The sequence below is a fragment of the Leguminivora glycinivorella genome, chromosome 25 (assembly GCF_023078275.1).
Source record: "Leguminivora glycinivorella isolate SPB_JAAS2020 chromosome 25, LegGlyc_1.1, whole genome shotgun sequence".
NCBI lineage: Eukaryota > Metazoa > Arthropoda > Insecta > Lepidoptera > Tortricidae > Leguminivora > Leguminivora glycinivorella.
In genome coordinates, this window is record NC_062995.1 from 11,922,772 (window position 1) to 11,949,458 (window position 26,687).

Sequence of the window (26,687 nt, forward strand, 5' to 3'; positions counted from 1 at the left end):
CTTGCTCAGTACACATACAATACATAACACTCACCACTTGCTCAGTACTAGGGTTGTAAATAGAAAAAAAAACCAAATGGATTTTTTTCTAGTCATGAAACTCATGGATGTTTCCTCCGGATATTCTGGAATCATGACTCACTCAGAGCGGTAATTTTCCAACACCAAAATAGACATTAAAGGACATACTTAAAAAAACCAACATTCATTATTACTATTGGGTTTTATTTAAAAAATAACAATCCTCCTTTCTTGGACGAAGACATCAGAAGTGGGATACTTTAGTTTTATAGATTGGCGACGAGGTGGAATTTTTTTAATACTTCGTCGGTGGCAAACAAGTATACAGTCCGCCTGGTGGAAAGCGATAACGGATTAACTGATTTCGATTTAGTTTTTTTTTTAACTTCTGATTAGCAGAAACGTCTGCAATCGATGCCACTAGAGACCGTGACACAGGCCGACAGGACAGGCAGGAGAGACAGAGGCCGTGAGTTCAAGTCTCACCCAAGGCAGACATTTTCCACTTTTAAAATTCTAAGCTTAGTTTTTTTTGTTTAAAAGCTGAGTTAGTCGGGAGTCCACTATGTCGAAAAGTTTTTTCAAAATTTTAATTTTGTGGTTATTCATAGATTTATTGTTGTTTAAAATAAATAAGCTGGGCCTTACATGGGGCAGGTACTTTAACTATCTTTTATTTTTGTGTCCTCTTCTTCCTGGGAGCACGTTTAGGCCACGGCTCGCCGTAGTGCACGGCGCGCACGTGGATCTTGAGCGTGGAGGGCGTCGCGGACACGTGGCCGCACACGTGGCACGTGGCAGTCTTGCGAATGCCCTGGTGCACCTAGAGAACGTACAGTTGTGTTGTTAAGGCCGTGTTGCACGTTTATTTTTTTTTATGGGATACGAGGCAAACGAGCAGACAGGTCGCCTGATGGTAAGCGATCACCGCCGCCCAGGGACACCCGAAACACCAGAGGTGTTGGAGGTCCGTTGCCGGCCTTTAAGATGAGTGCACGCTCTTTTCTCGAAGATTTGAAGGTCGTATCGGTCCAGAAATACCGCAGGCGACAATTCATTCCACAGTTTAGCTGTGCGGGGCAGGAATTTTATGGGTCAAACAGATTTTAATGTATGGGTAATTGGTTATATCTCTCCTGTGGACATTACAAAAGTTAAGAAAATCTAGTGGTAATTTTTAGACAGCATTCTAATGACGGGAAACATTTTTTTAGTTCTTGACACTTCTCTGCTGCGTACTTAACGCAGCAAAAGGGAATATACAAGTGTCTAATAGGGTGGCAACGCGCATGTGACACTGTTTGAGTTGCAGGCGTCCATAGGTTACGGTGACCGCTTTCCATCAGGTGGACCGTACGCTTGTTTGCCAGCGACGTAGTATATAAAAAAAAAACAGAAAAAACGGGATACGAATGTACCAGAGTCGTTAACTTTTATAACATTGTCCTTTGAAGTGACGTTTTTACTAAATCTTTTTGACCCTTATGCGTCCGTGGCTCACAAATGGTCTCGCCGGAAGATCAGCGCTAACCCTGTGGTGAGCATTACGCTGAGGCGGGACCATTTCGTGGTAAACAACTAGGTATATGGGTTTTTTTTTCTTTGTTTTTTAATTATTCATTTTTCTAGTGTCTTTTGAATGTTCTTGTATTGTTTTATATGTGTTGTATCTTGTTTATCACGAATAAATTATTTGATTTGAAACAGTAGATCATTATTGGTGTTACAAGGGACTAGGGTTGCAAAAAAACGGTTTTTTTTCTGGCTTGAGAAAAAACATGAAAAAAAACAGTTTTTTTTTTCTGGAGTATGTTTTTTTTCTAAAGTACGAAATCTCAAAATTTGCAAAGTAGTTAATACTTTTATACGGTTTTTTAGACTTAATGTTAACTATTAAACGAATTTAATCAAATAACTTTCATTTCTGGTCTTATAAAAGTAACATTTACGAAATCTCTAGTTGGTAGTTATCACTATTTACTGTTGGCAACACCACCGCCTCTCCACGCTACACGCAGCATCAGGGATTCCCCAATAAACGTTTGTATACTGAATGTTAATTGAATTAAAATGTACGTTATTGTTATTGAAACACGTTACTACTCACGAAAAACCGTTATTGTCGTATTATTTGTTCATCTGAAAAAAAACCATATTTAGAAAAAAAACCATGGTGTTTGGTTTTTTTTTCATAATTCTGAAAAAAAAAACATTTGGTTTTTTTTCTATTTACAACCCTACAAGGGACAAAAAAGTTTTTTGCTAAAATGTCATTTTTGGCACAAGCTTTTATCGCCGACTGTACCTTTCTTTCAACAGTCATCTACTGCTCTCCGAGACGTTTCTAAAAACCCCTTACTCGATGGGATACGAACGTTTCATGACATATAGTTCCTATGACCACCTTTCTGCTCCATGATACCATAATATTGCATTGTCACGTGATTTACATATGTGTGCAAAATTTCAGCTCAATCGGAAACCGGGAAGTGGGTCAGATTTAGCTCCTACGTTTTGACGAACACTAACATACTAACCAGGCAAGTTGAATAAAAGCTTGCAAAAATAATCGAGACGACTAAAAAATAGTTATTTGTTATACAAGGGTGCAAAGTTGTATTTCAACACACGAGAAGTAAAATACATTTGCACCCGTGTGTAACACAAAACTTTTCCCCTCACTATAGCGAGGAAAGTACAACGCAAACGCGGTTGTCACTGCTTCCGGTAGTTCCACGGGTGGTAAATCATCTTCATTACTAGATTCATCCACTTTTATCAATTTTAAAGCAGAAAATTGGACTATATACAAGGTAAAATTACTTTATCCACTAGTGGATAAAACGCGTTTATACCCGCTAGCATTAAAGGATAAAACACGTGTTTCCGAGCGAGTGATGAGAAAAACTATTTAGTCTATCATAAACTGACTGAAAATTTTGAAAACATGTTTTTTCTTTTTTCTCGTAAACGACAAATTACGACGGTACAATGCGTTGTAGTTTCGCGTGACGTCACGCCTAGGTACAATTTTTACTTAAGTGACGTCACAAGCCCCCACTGGAAATTTGATGCTCTATATGTATTTTTTCATTAATTAGATAAAGCGAAAAATGTGTGTTCAGTATTTTTGGACTAACGGACTACACAGAATGCATTTTTTTAATGTACTCGTCATCCCTATTGTATGTCTTAGAGAAATGAACTATAGGTCCGACATAAAGAACTTTTCCATAAATTTAACTAAAAAAACACGGTGTATAATACTTACAACGTTGACATGCCGCTGATGGTTGCTTTTAATGGAGAAGGCGAGGCCGCAGTGCTCGCACTTGTAGGGTTTGTATCCCGTGTGCGCTCTCATGTGGAACTGCCGACACGAAAACAACAGTTATGTGACTGGTGCACAATGAGAGGCATTAAAAAACTAGTGTTTAATGAGTTTTTCGGAACTTACGTGCGAAATGTCATTTGATATTTTGCCAAATTGCCAGTCGCTTTTCGATGAAGGAAAACATGGTGAGGAAACCGGACTAATCCCAACAAGGCCTAGTTACCCTTCGGGTTGGAAGGTCAGGGGCCCGTTTCTCGAAAAGTATAAGCCTTATATTACAAGTGTGTTTCCATGACAACATTGACAACCCATACGATTTGACAGTTCGCGCACTTGTAATAAAAGGCTTGTATCCAATATGAAATAGCCAATATTGCCATGCCCTACCGGGGTGCCATGCGACCTCCTTCATACTGTAACATCTGTAATGTAATACCATGGTTTGCAATAAATGATATTGATTGATTGATCTTTCGAGAAACGGACCCCAGATGGCAGTAGCTTTCGTAAAACTGGTGCCTGCGCCAAATCTTGGGATTAGCTGTCAAAGCGGACCCCAGGCTCTCAGGAGCCGCGGCGAATGCCTGGGATAACATAAGGAGGAGGATGAGTATTATTTACCATTATGCTGCTTTTCGATCCGAAGCGCTTCGGGCAATGATCGCACGCGAACGGCAGCTCGCCCGTGTGTTGTCTCATGTGAATTCGCATGTGGAAACTCTGCACAAACAAATCTAATTACGTGTAAGCAAAACGATGCAAATACACGCTACAGCTTTCGCAGGCGTACGGTCAACCCATACGCTTGAGAAAGCTGTTGTAAACAATAACAACTCACGTTATACATTTTCCCGCAGATCTCACAGCACTTATTTTTAATTTGCGGCCGGCCACCAACCGCATGGTTGCGCGTCCTCCGCTTGCCCTGCTGGGAGTTGCCTTCGCCGAGGTGTTTGCGCTTGACATGTACGTTGTACGATTCCGCGTTCAGGAATGTCGAGTAGCACTAAAAAGGGAAAACTGTCATGAAACCTATTATGGTGTTTAAAATATGTGAAATCGAAACATATTGGTCACTACTTCCATCATTTTTCACACATAAGGAATAAAATACACGCAGCAGCTTTCGCAGGCGTATGGTCAAACACATATACCTGAGATGGATGTCGAAAATTTTATTTGCTCACAAGGGATCATCCACATATTACGTCACACCAAATTTCAGGTTTTTGGACCCCTCCCCCCCCCCCCTATGTCACGCTTTTTTGTATCCCTTTAACAGGGATTGTCACATTTAGTATGACCCCCCCCCCCTTACACTGTGACGTAATATATGGATGACGCCCAAGAAACATCTTTTAACAACCTAGTTTTCGTTTTAATATTTCCGTTTTGTGGTTTACTGCTACTAACCTCTGTGCAGGTCGGATGTTCCGAGTCGGCGTGCTGTTTTAACGCGTCCGCGCTCTCGAAGTTCTCCCCGCACTGCACGCACGGGCTGAGCCGAGCGTGGTTCTTTTGTGCTCCGGTTTCTTGGTGCCTCTTCAATGCGTCGTTGCTCATGAACGTTACAGAGCAGGTTTTACATTCACGATATTTTTTTGGCGTCTGGAAAACAAATTATATATATATTAATTTAAATTTATAATTTTTTAATTATTATTTTTTATTTGTAAATAGTAGTGTGACTACTTAAAAAAAACACAAATCAAAATATTTGTTAAAAAATAATTTGATTTGTTCCCATAGTTGCGTAAATTATATATATTTAATTTACTACTTATTTGACGACCGTCCTGGCGATGTTTTCTATGTATTCAGGTTGTATTTTGATAGTGGGTTAGTGAGGGCAGCTACCAGATCCCGTGCTGCTACGCGAAACCAGGAGACCATCCTTCGATTTTAAATTTGTGAAAATTGGCGTTTACAGATTTTGGAAAAAAAACATACAGGGTGCGAGAAAAGGGTCACTTCACAAACTTTTTTTTGATGCCAAACGATCCCATGCCTATCAAGGATCAAAAAGTTTGTATTGTATATAGCCAAGTGAGCAAATTTTAATTGATATAATTATTTTGTTACCAACATTTAGTAATATAAGTCGACTTTCGTAAGATATATACAGGATAATTGTTATAATTGAGAAAATATAGATACCAGAGAACCTTAATGGCGAAATAAAACTTATTTAAATCTCAATTCATCAAAAAAATCGTGGTAACAAAATAGGAATAATAAAAAAAAACAAATTTAACTTTTTCCTTAATTTTGGAACAAACTTTTTGAAAACTACTGATGTGTAATTTTTAAATATTAGCAAGGACCATTTAATACTAGACTGATATAGCCCATACAAAAAAGCGTACCCCTGAAAAAAGCTTAGTTTTTGCTTTAAACCTAGATGGCGTTGTTTCGTAACCCGGGAGTGGAAAAAAACATATTTTCATACATATTTTTACTTGTTTTTATATTATACTATGAATAACTATCAAAAAACTTTATTTTAATATCAAAATATTGGCTCAAAACACAATTTTTACAAATTATATTTTTTGGTCGGCCTCGACGTAGTTGTGATCGCTTCGCTGGCTAAGTTTGTTCGCATGTTGTCTAATTATTGCCAAAAAAAATGACTAGATGACGTTGGTGGACTAGGAAAATGTCACATCCGTTTCGTTGTTCATTAATATAATATACTTAGTGATAAACCTATATGTTGAGCTCAAATACGTTCAACAAAACGCAATCATTGTGCCAACAGATGTGACATCTGACATCCATGTCACATCACAAATGTCATTGTATGATTTATTGAGTATTCATAATATATGGATATTAAATATTTTAGAATCGCAGCAGCAATGCGAGTAGAGATACAGAATTAATAACTGTATAAATTAATAATTGTATGACCAATGACCTCATACATAAAATTACCAGTTTAGGTGACAGAAGGCGAATCCAATTTGTAAACATTAAATGTGCTAAGGAAAAGAATCTTTCCGATTTTCAACGGGACAGGGCTGGAGGGGCAAGCTGGTTTCGACTGCGCCCATGCATCTCAATTGTCCAGAAAGTTCATTCGAAGATCATTTTGCTTATAATAATCTGAGTAATCACAGTGAATGGTTTGACAGTATTTCAGATAACATGTAGAGAGACTTGCTAGCTCGTCGGTCAGGTTTCGTCTTGGACACAACGCGGATAGTTAGGCCGCCAGGTGTGGCACTTTGGATTACGTTTTTATAATAAATTAATGATAGTTTGTATTGTTTTGGTAATATATTTTCTACTCGTATACTACTCGTTTGGTACTCGTATAAACCTAAACTGAGATAATAAATGAATAAAAGGAAATAATTAGTGAAACTCTGACATAAGTAATAATTAATGAGACTAAATGCGTTTTCACATTATCCGATCCGATATCGGATGTAGGACTGATACCCCATACATTACAGGCGCTATCTTGGATTTTTTCCATTTAAATCCTTCCGACATCCGATATCGGATCGGATAATGTGAAAACAGACTAAGACAATAGATACCTTGTTAGTGTTGTACATATACCTATGCCTATATATATCCCACCAAAAACATTCTGTAAAAATAGCCGTCTCGATGGAGCTGCTTGTTTATCTCTAAAAAGTAATGAAATCTACATAAAGTTCCTTACTGCGATTTCTTTATTATTATAGTTAACTAGCCTTTGCCCGCGGCTTCGCTCTCGTTAAATTCGAAAATCTCTCCACAAACTTCCATCCTCCATTCTAAGGAAGTTGGGGAATATAAAAAGAGACAAAAAGTAGCCTATGTCACTTTCCATCCCTTCAACTATCTCCACTTAAAAAATCACGTCAATACGTCGCTCCGTTTTGCCGTGAAAGGGACAAACAAACAGACACACACACTTTCCCATTTATAATATTAGTATGGATGTTGTGTGACTTGGCCGTTGAAGTGTAGCGGTGCTGGCGACAGATTGGTGCAATGGTGTCATGGAGCACCTGGTTATAAACTTCTTTATACCCTTGTGTATAAAGAAGTTTATAAGTTTCATATTCGATGGTCCGAGCTAAGGTTCGTAAAGCCATGAAGCCGAGCTGATAATCATTGTCGCTAAACGCCGATCGAAACGCAGTCTGAAGTGGGTGATAAACGTACGATACGAGCAGGTATGCGTACTTATGGCTCGACGACCTTTTTCGATAGTGTGTCACCGTAAGTACGCGTAAAAACCGCTGCGCATAGTAGTCGACCATCCAACGCGTACTTGCTCGTACGCCTATCACCCACTTGACGTCGCGCCAACACTTCATGGAAAAAGCGGGTTTTCGACAACTACCAATAAGATTTTAGACATTCAAAAATCTTCAATAATACTCAACTGTTTCGGTCGCACTCGTTCAAATATAGGATAGGATTGGTGTGAGCGAGACGGTCAGGAGATTGATTGTCAACATGATATCTATCATAAACACCGTTCGAAATGGCCTCATTAAAATCTAAATTTTAAATATATTGAAAGTAATATTACTAATCATTGACGTCACGCTCAAAATGAAAGAGATAGAAAATTTGACAGTATGGTACTCTTTTGCATGATTGTCATAATTCAAAATAAGAACGATGGCTTGCGTTGTAAACAGGGACTGAAACATGACACGGGCCCCTAGCGTCATCTATATACTTTTCACTGTATCACTTATAACGCCGTTGAACTACCGCGTGCGTATTTAAAAAAAAAAAACGACATTTTTATTCAAATGACACTCTTAGTGACATCTAGTGACATAGATTTACGGCTGCCAACGGGGTACGGTATTTAGTATGGACTCTGCTGGTCCTTTATAATCGTCCTTGAATATTAGTTAATAACTAATTTTAAATATTTAAATATTAGTTATTTACTAATAGTTATATCAGTTATATTTAATCAAGTTTTTGAATAGTTATTTTTAACCCCCGACGCAAAAACGACGGGTGTTATAAGTTTAACGTCTCTCTCTGTCTGTCTGTGTGTGTGTGTGTGTGTCTGTCTGTGGCATCGTATCTCCCGAACGGATGAACCGATTTCGATTGTTTTTTTTTGTTTGAAAGCTGAGTTAGTCGGGAATGTTCTTAGCCATCTAAATATATAAAAGAAGAAGCTGACTGACTGACTGACTGACATATCAATACACAGCCGAAACCGCTGGTCCTAGAGATTTCAAATTTGGCAAGTAGGTTCCTTATATAGTGTCTCAGGAGCACTAAGAAAGGATTTTCCAAAATTCACTTCCTAAGGGGGTCAAATGGGGGTTCAAAGTTTGTATGGGGAAGCAAGATTAGTTTGACTATTTTATTCGAAACTTCACAGGAAGATTCCTTAAGACATATGACTGAATACGTGTTTCAGGTTTTTTGAAAATGTAATCCCTAAAAGGGTAAAAAGGGGGTGATAAAGTCAAAAAATCAATATGGGTATCGTTTTTATGGTTTATCGGGTCGCTGATCACGATAAATACAACGTTTTTAAAATCTAACGAGGCGGAAGTGAAATACCTTCTCCCCTGTTGTGGTGCAATGGGGTTTGAATATATAAAAGAAGATATTGACTGACTGATTGACATATCAACACACAGCCGAAACCGCTGGTCCTAGAGAATTCAAATTTGGCACACAGGTTCCTTATATGGCGTAGAGGAGCACTAAGAAAGGATTTTTCAAAATTCTCCTCTTAAAAGGGTGAAATGGGGGTTCAAAGTTTGTATGGGGAAACAAGATTAGTTTGACTATTTTATTCGAAACTTCACAGGAGGATTCCTAAAGACATATGACTAAATACATGTTTCAGGATTTTTGAAAATTTGACCCCTAAAGTCAAAAACACAATATGTGTATCGTTTTTATGGTTTATCGGGTCGCTGATCACGATAAATACAACTATTTTAAAATCTAATGAGGTGGAAAAGAAATTTTCTCCCCTGTTGTTGTGCAATGGGGTTAAAATATCCAAAATAGCCATAAGTATAGCTTTAGTTTTTATCTTTACTTCTGGTTCAAGAGATTTCAAATTGACACGGAAGTTCCTTAGAGGAGCACTAAGAAAGGATTTTTCAAAGTTCACCTCCTAGCATGATAATTTGACAGGGGCAAGGACAGGGACAGGTCCAGGGACAGGGACAGGGACAGGGACAGGGACAGGGACGGGCACAGGAACGGGATAGGGTTAGGGATAGGGATCGGGATAGGGATCGGGATAGGGATCGGGATCGGGATAGGGATCGGGATCGGGATAGGGATCGGGATAAGGATAGGGATAGGGATCGGGATAGGGATCGGGATAGGGATAGGGATAGGGATAGGGATCGGGATAGGGATCGGGATCGGGATAGGGATAGGGATCGGAATCGGGATCGGGATAGGGATAGGGATAGGGATCGGGATAGGGATAGGGATCGGGATCGGGATCGGGATCGGGATCGGGATAGGGATAGGGATAGGGATAGGCATCGGGATCGGGATCGGGATCGGGATAGGGATAGGGATAGGGATCGGGATCGGGATAGGGATAGGGATAGGGATAGGCATCGGGATCGGGATCGGGATCGGGATAGGGATAGGGATCGGGATCGGGACAGGGACAGGGATAGGGATCGGGATCGGGATCGGGATAGGGATAGGGATAGGGATCGGGATAGGGATAGGGATCGGGATCGGGATCGGGATCGGGATCGGGATAGGGATAGGGATAGGGATAGGGATAGGCATCGGGATCGGGATCGGGATCGGGATAGGGATAGGGATAGGGATCGGGATCGGGATAGGGACAGGGACAGGGATAGGGATAGGGATCGGGATAGGGATAGGGATAGGGATAGGGATCGGGATCGGGATAGGGACAGGGATAGGGATCGGGATCGGGATCGGGATCGGGATCGGGATCGGGATAGGGATAAAAATATGGAACGGGGACGGGGATAGGGATAGGGGAGGGACGGCGACGGGGATAGGGATAGGGGAGGGACGGCGACAGGGACGGGACGGGGACGGGGACAAAGATAGAGATAGGAACGGGGATAAGAATAGGGATTGTGGTCGGAATAATCGGTCTGCAATCGATATCTAGGCAGTGTAAAATGCAGGTGGCTCAGTGGGAAGGGATTAGTAAGTAGGCATCGGCGAGTATCCTGCATCCCTAATAACTATTACATTCAATGTGCTGTGAGAAGATCGTTGTTTTGCTTGCCTTTTATATGTTTACGTTTGCAATAAGTATAAGCAAAATGGAAAAAAAATTAAGCGATAATGCAAGGAAGTACTTTTTACCCTACCTACCATAGTGTCGAGATACTGGCTATGTGGGTTGTATGAAGTTTCCCCAGTATAAATATTTATATATTTAAAATACATACATATTCGTACCTAATTATTTTTATTTTTAAAAACCGGGACTTAATCGCGTATAACTACATATTAAACTGACATACATATTCGTACCTACTACCTACGCTGTGGTCGCTGTGTAACAATTCTACAATCATTGCAAGAATTTATTTAAAAACAATAGTAATATGTGTAAGGTACAGTCAGCCAAAACCGGACCGTACAGCAAATAGATCAAAGCTTCCTTCCGTTCCGTACAAAGGTTGTCCTTGCGCAGTCGCTTTTGATTCCACTTCTGGATTATGCGGATATCGCATTTTTGGACCTTACCGAGGAGCTACTTGACAAGCTCGAACGTTTGCAAAATGTGTGCATCAGATACATTTTTAATTTAAGAAAATTTGACCACATCTCTCATTTCCGCTCCCAGCTGGAGTGGCTGCCCATCCGTCGCCGTAGAGACATGCACGTGGTTTCTCTCCTGTATAATGTTTTATTTTCTCCTACTTCCCCTCCCTATCTTTCAGAACGATTTAAATACTTGGCTGACGGTAGCGGGCACCGGCTCCGTTCCAGTGTGAATCTCACTTTGAGTATCCCGCCCCACCAACATAGGTCCTATAATAAATCGTTTACAATCTACGCAGTTAAATTGTGGAACTCCTTGCCTTTATCTCTTCGACAGTGTCAGTCGGTCGCGTCGCTGAAGGCTAATCTAAAAAAGCTTTGGCTCTCTGATGAAGACTAAGGTATTGGATGTATGCGGTTTTGTAGTTGTAGCTTTTATTATGTAAATATATATTTAATTTATATATTATATATTTATGTCATTTGCTATTTGTATAGTTGTATATTATGTATTTATTCGTATATATTGCATGTTAGTGTAAGTTATAATTTATTATTACCTAGAATCCGTTTCCTGCGCCGTTTGTACTGTATGCCTACCATCTCCAATTCTCCCTCAATTGCTCAAAGGTTAACTGGAAGAGATCCCTTAAAGGGATAAGTTCGCCTTTGTACTTATAATAAGCTCTTTTTCCTGTGTGTTGTATTATTTTCTGGTACAATAAAGTGTTTTACTACTACTACTACTAGATCAGTTACAATGGCCCCCCAGTCGAGAATTGCCCCGCTTTACCTTAATCGAAATAATCGCGGACAGATGTATTTGGATGTGTGGTGTGACAAGACTGGATAGGATTCGGAATGAGTATATAAGAGGAAGCCTGAAAGTAGCACCAGTGACAGAGAAATTGAGAGGAAGTAGATTAGCATGGTATGGGCATGTAATGCGGAGGGATGAAAGCAATGTTATAAAACGAGTGGTAAATATGAAAGTGGATGGATACAATGGGAGTGGAAGGCCAAAAAAAAGATGGATGGAATGTGTGAACAACGATATGAGAGTGAAAGGTATTAGTATGGAAATGACGGTTGATAGAGAGAAATGGAGGAAGATGATCTGCTGCGCCGACCCCAAATAATGGGAAAAGGGCAAGGGAATGGTGATGATGTATTTACAAAGAAACCTACGGATCCAAATGAAAATCTTATTTTTTGTAAACGTTTCAATAAGAATACTTTTATTACGCGGGCGAAGCCGCGGGTAAAAGCTAGTGTTTCATAAAAATCAGTTCACTATGTCGCGGTCGGGGGTTTTTTCAAAATTTTAATTTTGTGGTCAGGTTATTAAGTATGATTGTGTGTAATTGTGTACTCAGTACTCACCACACCATGTTCGCGAGCCTTGTGCATCTTGAGCCCCATCTCGCCGATAAAGGGCTCCCCACACATGTCGCACGTCACGTGCATCGTTTTATGTATAATGCGGACGTGGGAGAGGTACGACGTGCATTTACTATGGGAGAAATAAATTAATGGTTATTTGTTATACAAGGGGGCAAAGTTGTATTTTAACACACGAGAAGTAAAATACATTTGCACCCGAGTGTAACACAAAATTTTTCCCCTCACTATAGCGAGGAAACTACAACGCAAAAAATGCGTTTATTACTGATTCCAGTAGTTCCACAGGTGGTAAATCATCTTTATTACTAGATTCACCTACTTTTATCAATTTTAAAGCTTTTTAAAGTTAATTTGACTTTATTCAAGGTCAAATTACTTTACCCACTAGTGGATAAAATGCGTTTTTACCCGCTGGTATTAAAGGACAAAACACGTATTTCCGAGCTAGTGAGGGGAAAAATTAAATAATAGTAAATTGCGATTCCAGTGACGTGTGGTGACGGGTTAAGAATTTCACCACCCCCTTTCTTCCCGTGGGTGTCGTAGAAGTCGACTGTGGGATATGGGGTAAATTGTGGCGTAGGCGAGAGGCTGGCAACCTGTCACTGCAATGTCACAGTTTCGTTTTCTTTCAACCCCTTATTTGCCAAGAGTGGCCCTTTATGGGATACAGGCGTGATTGTATGTATGTATGTATGTATATATTAAATAATAGTACATTACGATACAAGTGCGTAAAAAAGGAAGTTCGAAACGAGTGGCGATAAATTAAAACACGACCGAAGAGAGTGGAGAAAATGAATTCATTTTCAGTACAGATGGTGTTTTTTTACGCACTAGTGCGAGAAGTGGTTCATTATATGTCAGGTCGAAACTGCGGAGGGCCATCTGTACTGAAAAACGTCGTACGATACACGTGCGAAAAGGAAATTCGTAACTCGTGTCGATTAAAAACACTCCCTTCGGTCGTGTAATCGTGTTTTAATTTATCGCCACTCGTTTCCAAGTTCCTTTTTTTCGCTCTTGTATCGTAATGTACTATTATTTCAGACTATATTCAAACTTAATTTAAAATCAATCAACTAACCTATACAATAAATATACTCACGCCTGTTTTCTATAGAGGGGTAGGCAGAGCACATGAAACTACTAAAGTGCTACTTTTTTATTATTATGAATGGGCTTAAATAATCTTGGCCACAGACTAGCCAAAGGCAAAGACGTGGCCTACGATGGAGTGAGCTCGCCCAGAAGATGCCTGTTCACTCTTGATTTGAAGGTTGCCGGGTTATATGAGCTCGGAAACGACCGGTCTGGCTCAGTCGGTAGTGACCCTGCCTGCTAAGCCGCGGTCCTGGGTTCGAATCCCGGTAAGGGCATTTATTTGTGTGCTGAACACAGATATTTGTTCCTGAGTCATGGATGTTTTCTATGTATATAAGTATGTATTTATCTATTTATTTAAGTATGTATATCTTCGCTTAGCTTTGCTTAGTTTGGGGCTAAGTTGATCTAGTGTATGATGTCCCCAATATTTATTTATTTATTTTATTTAAATATAGACGCCGGCAAGGAATTCCACTCCTTGGCAGTGCGCATGAGAAAAGAAGAAGCAAAGCGCTTCGTGCGGATTCGCGGAATATATACCAAGTAAGGATGGAGCCCGGCCGTGCGTCTAAGAGTTCGATGGTAGAATGGGGACGGTGGAATAAGCTCGTGTAGCTCTGAGCAACTCTTGGCAATTAAAGGGTTGGAAGAAAACGAAAATTGTGACATTGCAGTGACAGGTTGCCAGCCTCTCGCCTACGCCGCAATTTAACCCAAATCCCACAGTCGACTTCCACGACACTCACGGGAAGAAAGGGGGTGGTGAAATTCTTAACCCGTCACCACACGGGCGACCTAACAAACCTGAGCATTTGTTTTTTTTTGCCACTTTTATGAAATGTATTATTTTAAAATTATGCTATTCCTACTCAGAATCACTAGCTTTTTCAATCCTAGTAGTTAAAAAAATTGCCCCATACGATTTTTTTCTTATTTTGTTACCATTTTCCGTACATGTTGTGTGAGGTAACAAAAGAGGAAAGTAACAAAAATTCTAAGACACTTTTTGCCTCCCAGTGAGATTGAAAGTACTCGTGATTCTGAGTATAATTGCCTAAAAAAATCAAAATAAAAAAAGGCAAAAAAAAAAATAAGAAATGCTCACCTAAGTGACCTTTACTTGTAAATTATTAAATTAATATTTTACCTGAATTGTTTGTCGCAATACTTGCATTGGTATATTTTGCCGGCGTGAAACGCGTGATGCAATCCCGCCTGAGTTCTACAATCACAAATATTATAAATGGTCGACCAAATCTTGACACTGAAAAGGCGGCAAATTTAAAATAATGTAGGGCTCAGCCACAGATGTCATATATACCATAACGTATCTACTTAGCGTGTCAAATGAACTCAGTGAAATCCACTGAGTTGTCCGTCTTTACTCGCAGCTTGCAGCTTTCGGGCGTCAATTTTTGTAAGTTGAAGTCAATCAAAACATAAAAAATGCCTCGTTACGTGATATTCAATTGCAACAACACAAAAATTATGAACAATCAAGAGCCTGAGACATATTTAAAATTACAGGCAAGAAACAACTTCAGTACAAAATTTGACACGCTCGGCCCCTATACAAAATAGATGAACTTGTTTCTTCTATATAAATAAAGTTCTGTGGGCTCAGCGGCCTATAGGCTAGTTTCCTGCTAGTCAAATCAGCTTCTTTTTATGAACTTTCAAAACGATTCGCTAATATGGAATTACTATGAAATACTGAGGAGTGAATGAAAATAGAAATTATGTTTAAAAGTAAGTAAGTAAGTAGTCTCTTTGACTTATTACTCGTAAATAGAAATTATGTTTAAAAATAACTTCTGTCCGTATTTTTCTTCTTATTATTTGGTGCTTTATTTCGTGCACTACATAATAGTACATTACGATACAAGTGCGTAAAAAAGGAAGTTCGAAACGAGTGGCGATAAATCAAAACACGACCGAAGGGAGTGTTTTAAATCGACACGAGTTACGAATTTCCTTTTCGCACGTGTGTCGTACGACGTTTTTCAGTACAGATGAGCCTCCGATGTTTCGACCTGGCATATAATGAACCACTTCTCGCACTAGTGCGTAAAAAAAACAACATCTTTACTGAAAAATATTTTATTTTAAGAATAGGAAACTAGCCTATTGTATAACACTAATTCCTTCTAAATCACAGTTTAAAAAGTAGATTAGGTTAGAACTGTGTCCCCTACACACAACTAGCTGCTACTAGAAAAATAGGTTAGGTTAGATAGATAGATAAATAACTTTATTTGTATCCACAACACAACATATAAAGGCTTATAATAAACAGGAAAAAAGAACTGTGAGTACACCGCTTAACTTAACTAACCAAGGTTAGAACTGTGGCCCTTAAACATATGTACCTACTGCTATCAGAAAAGTAGGTTAGGTTAGGTTAGGTTAGAACTGTCATCCCATCAAAAAAGAATAAATCTAATGCATGAAATATTTTATACTGTTTGCTAGTTATACATATACTCGTATATCAATAGATAATTATACCATATAACGGTTATTGTAAATAAGTGTTATACGAAATAATGATTATACAAAATAAAAGTAGATATTTTGTTGCTATACCAAAATTACCAAATGTCAATTATGTCTAATGAGTGATTATATTTTTTAAGCAAATACCAATTGTTATATCAAATGTTACTATATCAAAAAAAAATTATAGCAATCATTAAACACACCCCACGCTGTATCCATACTAATATTATAAATGGGAAACTGTGTGTGTCTGTTTGTTTGTCCGTCCTTCACGGCAAAACGGAGTGACGAACTGTCGTGTTTTTTTAATTGGAGATAGTTGAAGGGATGGAAAGTGACATAGGCTACTTTTTGTCTCTTTCTAACGCGAGCAAAAGCTAGTATGTATATATAGTGAATGTGTGGTGAGTAAGGCTGCCAGAGCTCAACGAGGGTGCAGTGTGCTGATGACGAGAGGACTTACGGAACTGACTTAATTATTCCGTCTATTGTCCTTTGAGTCGTCGGCAACCCGAACCCTCCTTGGAACTTGTGCACTCCTTTTTACTGTGTATTTAACACAGGAAAAGGGAATGTACAAGTTTCTAATGGGGTGACAACGCGCATGTGACACTCTTTGAGTTGCAGGCGTCCATAGGTTACGGTGACCGCTTTCTATCAGGCGGGCCGTACGCTTGCTTGTCACCGACGTAGTATTTAAAAAAAACATACCTCGTCCGGGACACGAACCCGCACTCCCGGCACACGTACTTTATGCGATGCGTGTCGTCCAAATGATTCCACAGTTTGGATTTTAATTTAAAACGAAATTTGCACGCCGGACACTCGAATTCTCCTTCCTGAAAATAAAAATGTTGAAGCTATGAGCTATCGGCTATAAAAACGAACAAAAGATAAGCACTCCCGTGCAAATAAAAGAGACACGGCGATATTGATAGTTCACCGCTGGGCGAGGAACTATAAACATCGCCGTGTCTCTTTTATTTACACGGGAGTGATTACCTTTTGTTCGTTTTTATAGCCGATAGCTCATAGCTTACTAGCTCGCGGTGGGACCAGTGCCTTAGTGGACCGATTTTCATGAAACATGGCTAAGAACACTCCCGACTAACTCAGCTTTTAAACAAAAAAAAAATCTAAATTTGTTCATCCGTTCGGTAGCTACGATGCCACAGACAGACACACAGACAGACAGATACGTCAAACTTATAACACCCCGTCGTTTTTGCGTCGGGGGTTATAAAAACATACATACATAATAGGCTTGTTTCCTATACTTAGAATCAAGTATAATTTATAAATAAATAAATATTATAGGACATTCTTACACAGATTGACTGAGGCCCACGGTAAGCTCAAGAAGGCTTGTGTTGCGGGTACTCAGACAACGATATATATAATATATAAATACTTATATACATAGAAAACATCCATGACTCAGGAACAAATATCTGTGCTCATCACACAAATAAATGCCCTTAGCGGGATTCGAACCCGGGACCGCGGCGCAGCAGGCAGGGTCACTAAGGACTGCGCCAGACCGGTCGTCATTTATATAGTACTAGCTTTTGCCCGCGGCTTCGCTCGCGTTAGAAAGAGACAAGAAGTAGCCTATGTCACTCTCCATCCCTTCAAGTATCTCCTCTTAAAAAATCACGTCAATTCATCGCTCCGTTTTGCCGTGAAAACGGACAAACAAACAGACACACACACTTTCCCATTAATAATATTAGTATGGATTGACAGTTTGCATAGTATGGAGTCCATATCCATACTAAGAATCGTACGCGCCACCAAAGACCTATATAACTTCGTATAGACAGATAAAGTCTAAGAAAAAAAGTTGGGTTGTCTGTAAAGTCGGCTTACGGACAGTAGTTTGACGTGATAACGTCAAACATTACAGTAGTATAGACAGGGGCGGCTCACTCCGCGATTCTATCGCCGCGTTACAAATGTACATGCTGGCGGCCGCGAGGTCATGGCCTAATCAGGGGTGGCGCGCGGCGCCTTTTTACCGAACTCACGTTCCCACTTTCTATTGTTACTTTACGTCGCGAGTTTTTTTTAAGCTTCTTTTAAAGTGAATGGCTTATATATAATGCTTAGTTAAATAAACATCATGAATAAAATAGGACAATATTACACAGATCTACTATTGCTTAAGTCCCACGGAAAAGTTCAATAAGGCTTGTGATGTTGGGATGACTGTACATGTATATACCTAGAAAGTACCCAAGACTTGAATATAATAGCATTTTATCTGAGTATTAAATCGTTTTAATTCATAGGAATCATAGGCAACCCTATTGTGCATGCAGCCCGTAGTAATGTAATGGAAAACACAGCTATTTGTTTGGTAGAGGCGTGGCCGTTGGAGGGCCAGACCCAGCGCTGCGGCTCCTCGTGGTTCCGACTGGCAGGTGCGGAGTGACTGGAAGCTCCGGCCAGCTGAGAGGGAAGACCATCGCCTCGCCGCTTCAAACCAGCTAAGCCTTATAACGTTGTTGCCGCTCTCTTCTCCGGCCTAGTAGTTCTGTAACATCTCCGTACTATAGCGCAATCGACCAAATATCACCTTGTGTTCCCGTAATTAGATAAGTTATAAGCTAAAAGGCCCTAAGCCATAAGTAGTTGTCAATAAGCAAGCCCATTTGGTGCAGAGTTAAATAAATTTTGTATGTTACTACTCTGAGCAGTTTTCTTCCCCTCCTCTAGTACACCCCGAAGGGAAATAAAAAAAAGAATAGTATTTCAGTAACGAGTTATTAGACGTTGTCACGTCAAAAATACGTTCAAATGGGTACAGAATACATAAAAGTACATTTTACAAGTCAAAAATAATATACAAAATTTACAATAATTTACACAATTAAAATTTAAATATCATTAATATAACACAATTATTTGCTCTTTTTTTTTTTTTAGTGCAGTTTTGGGTCAACGATCCTTGGTTGTTATTATACACATAAATTCTTCAATCGAGTAGCAAGCATGACTAATGAGTAATAGTTTAAGGTCTTTTTTAAAAATTGAGTCACTTTTCGAGTCCTTTAATTTAGACGGAAGTGAATTATAAAGCCTTGGTCCGATTACACCAAGTGACCGTCGTGATTTAGCAAGCCGGCGCATCGGAACAAGTAGAAGGGGAGGTCTGCGGGGGGGCAGGTCGTGAGTATGTATAGGTGCACTAGTTTTATACATATTTATATTTGTTCTGACGTACATACAGGCCGACAAAACAAATATACTAGGTAAAGTTAGTATGTTATGTTTTTTAAATAACAATTTTGCTGGGTGGTCAGTTGGTTTACCATCGATTATACGGAGGGCGCGTTTTTGCATCCTGAACGCCCTATCCCGGTCTGCAGCAGTGCCCCAAAGATCAACACCCTGTGTAAGGATCGAATGGAAATAACCGTAATACGCCATTTTGAGATTTTCAGTAGTCAGACTGGGCGCTAACCTGGACAGCGCGTAGCAGGCAGAGGCCAGTCTATCGCAAGTCGACTGGATGTGGGGGCCCCATGTCAGCCCGGCATCGATTTCAAAACCGAGATATTTAACTGTATCAACCTGAGGAATAAGGGTGTCATTGAGAACTATGTTTAATTTTGTTTTAATTGTGTTTCTTAACTGAAAGTGAACGATGTTCGTTTTATCCAAATTTAATATCATTCCATTAGCTTTAAACCATTTGACTAGTTGATTCATTACATAATTAAGTTTTATTTTTAAAGTTTCGAAATCATCAGCATGGACAATGACGCACGTATCGTCAGCGAACATTATATATTCTGAGCCAGGGCAGGCGCTCGTGATGTCGTTAACAAGGATCAAAAATAGGTTGTTACCAGCAATTGATCCCTGTGGAACCGCACAATCACCTACTGACTCTAGGTTGGACCTGGAATTGTGGACAAACGTGCATTGTTGTCGGTTATTTAAAAAAGATGCAATTGTCTGATGAAAAACGCCGCTTACACCATACCGAGATAATTTAGTTAGGAGGAGAGAGTGGTCAATCATCTCGAAGGCGCGCGACAGATCGCAGAAGATGGCAGCGACCTGTCGGGCGTCCTCGAGGTGACGCAGCACTCGCGACACGACGTCCCGCGCAGCGTCCGTCGTTGACCTTCCCGGCTGGTATGCATATTGTTGACTATTTAACAAGCTATTTGAATGTATGTGTTTCATCAGTCTCACGCTAATTAGGCGTTCAAAAACTTTTGAGATGATAGGCACTAGGGATATCGGGCGATATGATTTGGGTGCGTCTTGTTCACCTTTCCCCTTGTAAATCGGTTGTATTTTTATTAGCTTTAAAACATCAGGGTATACACCAGCGGTTGCGCACTCATTAAACAAAGATAGAATGAGCGATACAACCACAGGCGATAAACAATCAAGAATTTGAGTTGACATATCGTTAATGTCTTTCGAAGATTTTCGTTTTATTTTATTTATAGACTCAATCATTTCACTTAAGGTGAATTCAGTAAAAACAAGTGTAGGAGGTGTTTTGTCCAGATAATCACTCAAATATTCGCAAGCAGTTGCACTGCATGGTTTAAAATTGTTTACGTTGGCGTTAACGTAATACTGGTTCAGTAGCGATGCAGCGGCAGATGCGCGCGCACTCTCGCACTCGCCCTCCGACCGGCTTATCAGTATGTCTATTGCGCGGTTCCCAGTCTTGTTTTTCCTGCATGTTTCGTCAGCAATTACTCGCCAAACACTACGACACATATTGTCACTACTATTTGAAATTTGCCTATTTATATAATCCTTACGTAGTTCTTTCAATAGTGCCCAGTACAATGGTTCTGTTTTTAAAAGTTCTGAAAGTGACTCGTGATCATCAAGGTTATGTGCAAGATTAGTTTTTAGTCTGCGTAATTTATTTCGCTTATTTTTTACAAGTTCGTTAACCCAAACATCGCGATTTGTTTTAACAGGCTGTTTTTTTATAGGGAAATGTACTTCAAAATAATGCTTTATAACGTTTAATACAGATTCAAACCTTTTAACTGGGCAACAGTTTTTTGCTAATAGACAATCCCAATCATAAAGGTCTAAACTACGTGTAAAGTCCAACCTGTTACTGTGTGAAAACATTCTTTTTAAAATGTGTTGTTTACATTGTATTTTGTTTGTAGATATATTCAAAATTACATTTACAGATAAGTGATCTGATAAGTGCAAGTCATGACAAAATACGTTAACAATGCTAGTTTTAGTTAAATTAGAATACGCGTGATCAATACACGTTTTTGAGTATTCGGTTATCCTTGTTGGTACATTGATAAGGCTTTTGAATCCGTTTATTTTGATAATATCTAGTAGATCCTTAACCGTATTATTCTTCGTTAATAAGTCTATATTCATGTCACCAGTTATTAAAACATTATAATTTTGTATAGCATTTAAATTTAATAATTCATTTAACTTCGATAAATATAGGGATAAATCTCCGTTAGGAGGTCTATATATACAAACAACAATAAGGTCAAGGCCAACGCACTCGATTGCACACACTTCAAACTGCATTTCAACAGACAAGTTAGTGATTTCTTTGCGCTCCATTGTGATGATCTCGGGGCTGGCGTAGATGCAGACTCCTCCACCCATCCTCGACGGTCGGCAGTAGTGGGCCCGCATACGGAAGTTGACTATGTTAACAGAGGTTATTTGTTTTGTATCCAGCCAGTGCTCGGACAAGCACAGAATGTCAACCTTATCACGAAGTTGCAGTTCACTTTCTAGTTTGTACGTTTTATTATGCAATCTATTAATATTTAAGTGTAGTACGTCAAGCATTTTATCATTTGTTTTCACTTGGTGCGGGGGTGTTGGAGGGAGACATGGTCTCCTGCGTCGGAGAAACGGCTGCCATTCGGAGATTTTAATGTTTAGAGGCCAAACTGATGTAGATAAAAACTTTTCATACACACCGCTGGGGATTCCTATCTTGAATGAGTTATAACTGTCCCGTTTGGATGGTATTTTTTCTACTGTATAGTCGACACCACCATGAACGCTATTTAGGTGATTTATCACGGATTCAGGTGTTGTGTCGTTACTGAAATAACATCCATGTAAATACCTATGTATCGTTACTCCTTTTAAGGAGGTATCTGTTGCGGTTCCTTTAATCGATACAGTAGCTTTGCGATTTTTTCGACGACTGTTACGACTTTGAGCTGTTTCCCATACATTTTCAGCGGGCTTACTAGTAATTATCGACGGTTCTGGGTCGTCTAATTCTGAGTCAATTGGGTCTGTAAGCGAATCAATTACCGTTAACGAGTTAGAGCAGTTACCCGCGGTCATATTTATTTTATCGTCCACCATTGTCCGTGGCGGGTCATCTTTCGGTGGCAGATCGGTGCGCTTCGCCCGGGTCGGTTGTTTTGCCTGAGATGCTATTCTCTCTTTCGTTTTCACGGCGGCCGATCGCTGTGCACGGGTCGGAGGCAGTGTGGGAGCAGGACGGCTAGTAGGTGTTGACGTGTTGTTCGTTGCGACCGGAGCTGGCTGCGCGGGCGCAGAGTTAAGTTTGTAATTGTTTACCACTTTGCTCGAGGAGCTCTCAGTACTGTTTGAGAAAATAACCGATTTAATTTCACTGATTTCATTAGATAAACTATCCAGTTTTTTGTTTATTTCACTGATACTACGTTCAAAAGGTTTTAATACACTTGTAAGTAACTTTTTAAACTGTTCACTGTCCTTTAGTGCCATTTTTCAACATTTATTATTTAACTACGTGAGTATTTGTTGTTGGTCCTACCGCCCGCGACCCGCGACTGATGCGCGCGGGTATTAGTAGATTTGGTACAGACGGTATATGTTCTGTCAAAAAGTCGTGGTATAAATTGAAATAATTAATTTTCTTTTCATTTAACATATTAAATGAGAACACGTTCATATTGGAAGCCATCTTTTTATTCTGCCTAGGCACCACACACTAAAATGGTCCATACATAAACCACCTTCACATGACTTACAACACTATGTTCACTTCACTTTATAAACATTAAATTTGACGAAAACAGTTCACGTGTATCTTTTGCGCTAGGCTAATCGAGTAGAAGGGAGATAGATGCAGCACGAACCGAACTGAGCCGATCGCTCGAGCCGATCACGCTTCTCTCTCGTTCGTGCCGCGCTCTCGCTTGCGGGCCTTGCGGAACGGGACAATGACGTCATCTTTTTCGTGCATGCAGCCCGTAGTAACGAGTTATTAGACGTTATCACGTCAAAAAACGTACCTCAAAACAATACAGAAAAAGGCACGGTGAGCTAGATGGCGATACACCTTTGGGGTACGCTCGGCTAGATGGCGCTAATATTAATATTTGACATTTTAAAACATATCAAGCTAAGAATATGGGCCAAATTGTCAAAACTGAGGTTCAAAAGTTTCAAGCCTGTCTCAAGAGATGGCAGTCTTTGCACTGTGATTACATATTTACTTCGACAGCAACTCTCTATTATACTCGATCCTCTTTGATACTAGTAAGTAGTAACTTACCCTGTCGTGCTTGACTCTGTGACGTCTGTATGTCTCCTCGCACCGGAAGATCTTGCCGCACGGCGCGCACTTGTGTTGAGACTGTCTATAATCCTCAGAGTCCCGGCGAGCCGCTATCTCTGCCATCTGTTCCTCCTGGCGACAAACATTGTTATCAAACACGTGTACACGTTGAAATAAAAAAGACCGTTCAAACTTTGCATAGTTTCTTTTGGGGTCATAATGAACAAGTTTTACTATGGGACCAATGCTTAAATCGCTAAAAAATTTAGTTGTTTCAAACATTGTATTTATATTTTAAGTCACATACAGGTCGAACGCGGTTAATTTATATTATTTCACCTTTTTTCCCGACGTTTCGGCCAGAAATCTGACCTGTATGTGACTGTAAATATGAGCACAGAATATATAATAGTACAAGTACAGAAGGCTCACTCCTATGATGTTTACAAAATGTCGCCATTCTAAATTCTTACCTATACATTAACAAACGGACCGCACGCGAGCAGCCGACGTTGAATTCTATTGTGCCGCGAGAAGGTCGTCACCACTAAATGGGCCGCGAACTCGCGGCCACCGGCATGTACTTGTAGCGCGGCGATAGAATCGCGGAGTGAGCCGCCCCTGATATGAGTACAAAGCGGTAGCGGCAAGACGGGTATACACCGTGATTTTTTTGTTTGAAACGGTGTCCTGCCGTTTCGCCAAAAAACGTTTCGTCAAATTTCATTTCCCAATAATCATATCGCAATAGTTTCATTTCCCAAAGTATTGTTTGGCAAAGGTATGTTTCGCAATGAATTTGTTTAGTCAAATTATCATTTGGCACAATTTTACTTAGTCAAATTTTATTTAGACAAAACTTTATTTCGCAAACGTTTTTAATGGCAAAACTTATATCTCAAAAACATGTTTGGTCAAAATATCACATCGCAAATTTCGAAAATATTTAGGCATTTGCATTTTCATTTCTACGGGATCCATTTAATTTACCGAAGATTTTTTTGTCAAATTTCATTTCTCAAACAAATTTTGCCAACTAACCCATATTAACATTTGACAAACTTAAAATCTGTCAAATGATAATTTCCCAAACTTTTTTACTGTTTTATTCCCAAGTGCTTTAGCTGGACAAGAAAAGTTTGCTCAACTTTATTTTTGTCAAATTAATTACTGGACAAAATTATTTTGTCAAATATTTTTTTATCAAAAAATGTTTCTACAAATTACACCATGCAAAACCACGTTTGACAATAAATATTACAAGGCATAAATGTAATGTAATAATTTTATTAGTATTGTAACAGAAAACTCGTGTGCGACAGGGTCAGTTTAGGTGCGACGACGAGCGAAGCGAGGAGGAGCGTGTTAGGTTGACAGTGAGCAAACTGGAAATGGCTTTTTAAAGTAATTAAAAATTAATAGAACATAATGGTCTCGAAAACATAAGGTTTCTTTTTAATAAAATGTATCCGGACATGTAAGTGAAAATGTCATCTTTGACATTTGCAGCAGGAGGAAAAGAAGTACGACATACACATTATTTCACACAAATCTTGGACACAAAGTATAAAATCAACAAACAAATTTCTAGTGCGCCATTTAATTACAATATATTGGGAAATGGAAATTTTGCCTAACAATACCTTTGACTAAATAATATTTGGTAAAATGAAATTTGACCAAGTAAATATTTTGGGAAACAAGTAATTGCCAATAAAAGTTTTGCTAAATGTCAATTTGCGATAAGTTGTTTTGCCAAACGTTTATTTGGGAAATGATAATTTGGGAATAATAGTTTGGGATGTGAAACTTTGGGAAACGTTTTTTGGCGAATCGTCAGTAAACCGTTTGAAACATATCAATGAATGAATTACTGTAGCAAAGAATATAGGCCGGCCCCATTATCAAAATTGAGGTTCAAAAGTGTTAAGCCTGAAGCTCGCGAGGACGCTGGTTCGAACCCAGCTTTGGACATTTGGAGGCCGTGATCATATTTTCTTTGTATATGACTTTTTATTAAGTTTATATTTCGAAAAGTTGAAATTACCTGCAGTGAAGGTTGCCCTACTGTACTCTAATATCCATACTAATAAAATGGGAAAGTGTGTGTGTATGTTTGTTTGTCCGTCTTTCACGGCAAAACGGTGCGACAAATTGACGTGATTTTTTAAGTAGAGATAGTTGAAGGGATGGAGAGTGACATAGGCTACATTTTGTTTCTTACTAACCCCCCACTTCCCTAAAATGGGTAGTGGAAATTTGCATGGAGCAGTTCGCGCAATTTTCGAATTTAACGCGAGCGAAGCCGCGGGCAAAAGCTAGTTAATTTATAAAAGGTATATCCTTACATGAGTTAATATTTCAACATCAACATTACATGTCTTCTTCAATTCTTCGAAGTTCACCGTCGGCAAGTAATCGTTCTCCGCAGATCTGTAAACCATCTTCCCTCTTCTCACTCCCCTTATTTCTTTATCTTCTGCACGATTCATGCTCTTTCTCTGTTTTTTAACTTTTGACGTATTTACATTTCTCTTCTCTGCCTTAGTACTCGTATCATCTGTTGTAACTTTTTCAAAATCATTTTCACTTACATTGTCAGCTACACTTTCAAGTTCTGCATCTACTCTATCCTTATTTCTTTTCGTTTTGATTTCCTTACATGTTTCAACTTTTCTTTTTCCTGCTTTACAAATTTTATCAATCGAAACTATTTGTACTACATCACTCTCAGTTATGTCTGCTTCGATTTTAACTGATGTATCGTCATAAATATCTTGAAAGTCATCAAGATACTCAACATCTATATACATGTTATCAGTTTCATTTGTGATAACATCAGTAAGTTCATCTTTTATATTAATCTCACTTTCGGTAAAGCTATTTGTATTTTTCAATTCTTTTTCTGCTACACTAGTTGTTGCAGATTGTTTTTTAAGTGGCGTGACTTCGTCTATTTTGACTGTTAGGACACGTGTTGTAGTGAGGTCGACCAGTCGGTTAGCTGAGCGGTCGATGGCTCGAACAAAGTCTGTAGTCAACTAGAAACAAATAAAATTTTGTTAC

The 26,687-nt window shown here is 39.3% G+C and overlaps 1 protein-coding gene across 1 annotated transcript; it reads right to left on the reverse strand.

Annotated features, from left to right (window-relative positions):
• Positions 1-4: 4 nt before the first annotated feature.
• LOC125239385 (zinc finger protein 878-like) lies at positions 5-26,486 on the reverse strand. The gene is made up of 10 exons (XM_048146953.1): positions 25,970-26,486; positions 23,619-23,753; positions 16,793-16,920; positions 14,730-14,804; positions 12,455-12,584; positions 4,769-4,963; positions 4,194-4,361; positions 3,977-4,075; positions 3,293-3,391; positions 5-844 (listed from the first exon to the last, which is right to left on the reverse strand). Exons 1-10 carry the CDS (start codon positions 26,432-26,434, stop codon positions 695-697), a joined length of 1,644 nt encoding a protein of 547 aa, XP_048002910.1. The 5' UTR covers positions 26,435-26,486; the 3' UTR covers positions 5-694.
• Between the last annotated feature and the right edge of the window lie 201 nt (positions 26,487-26,687).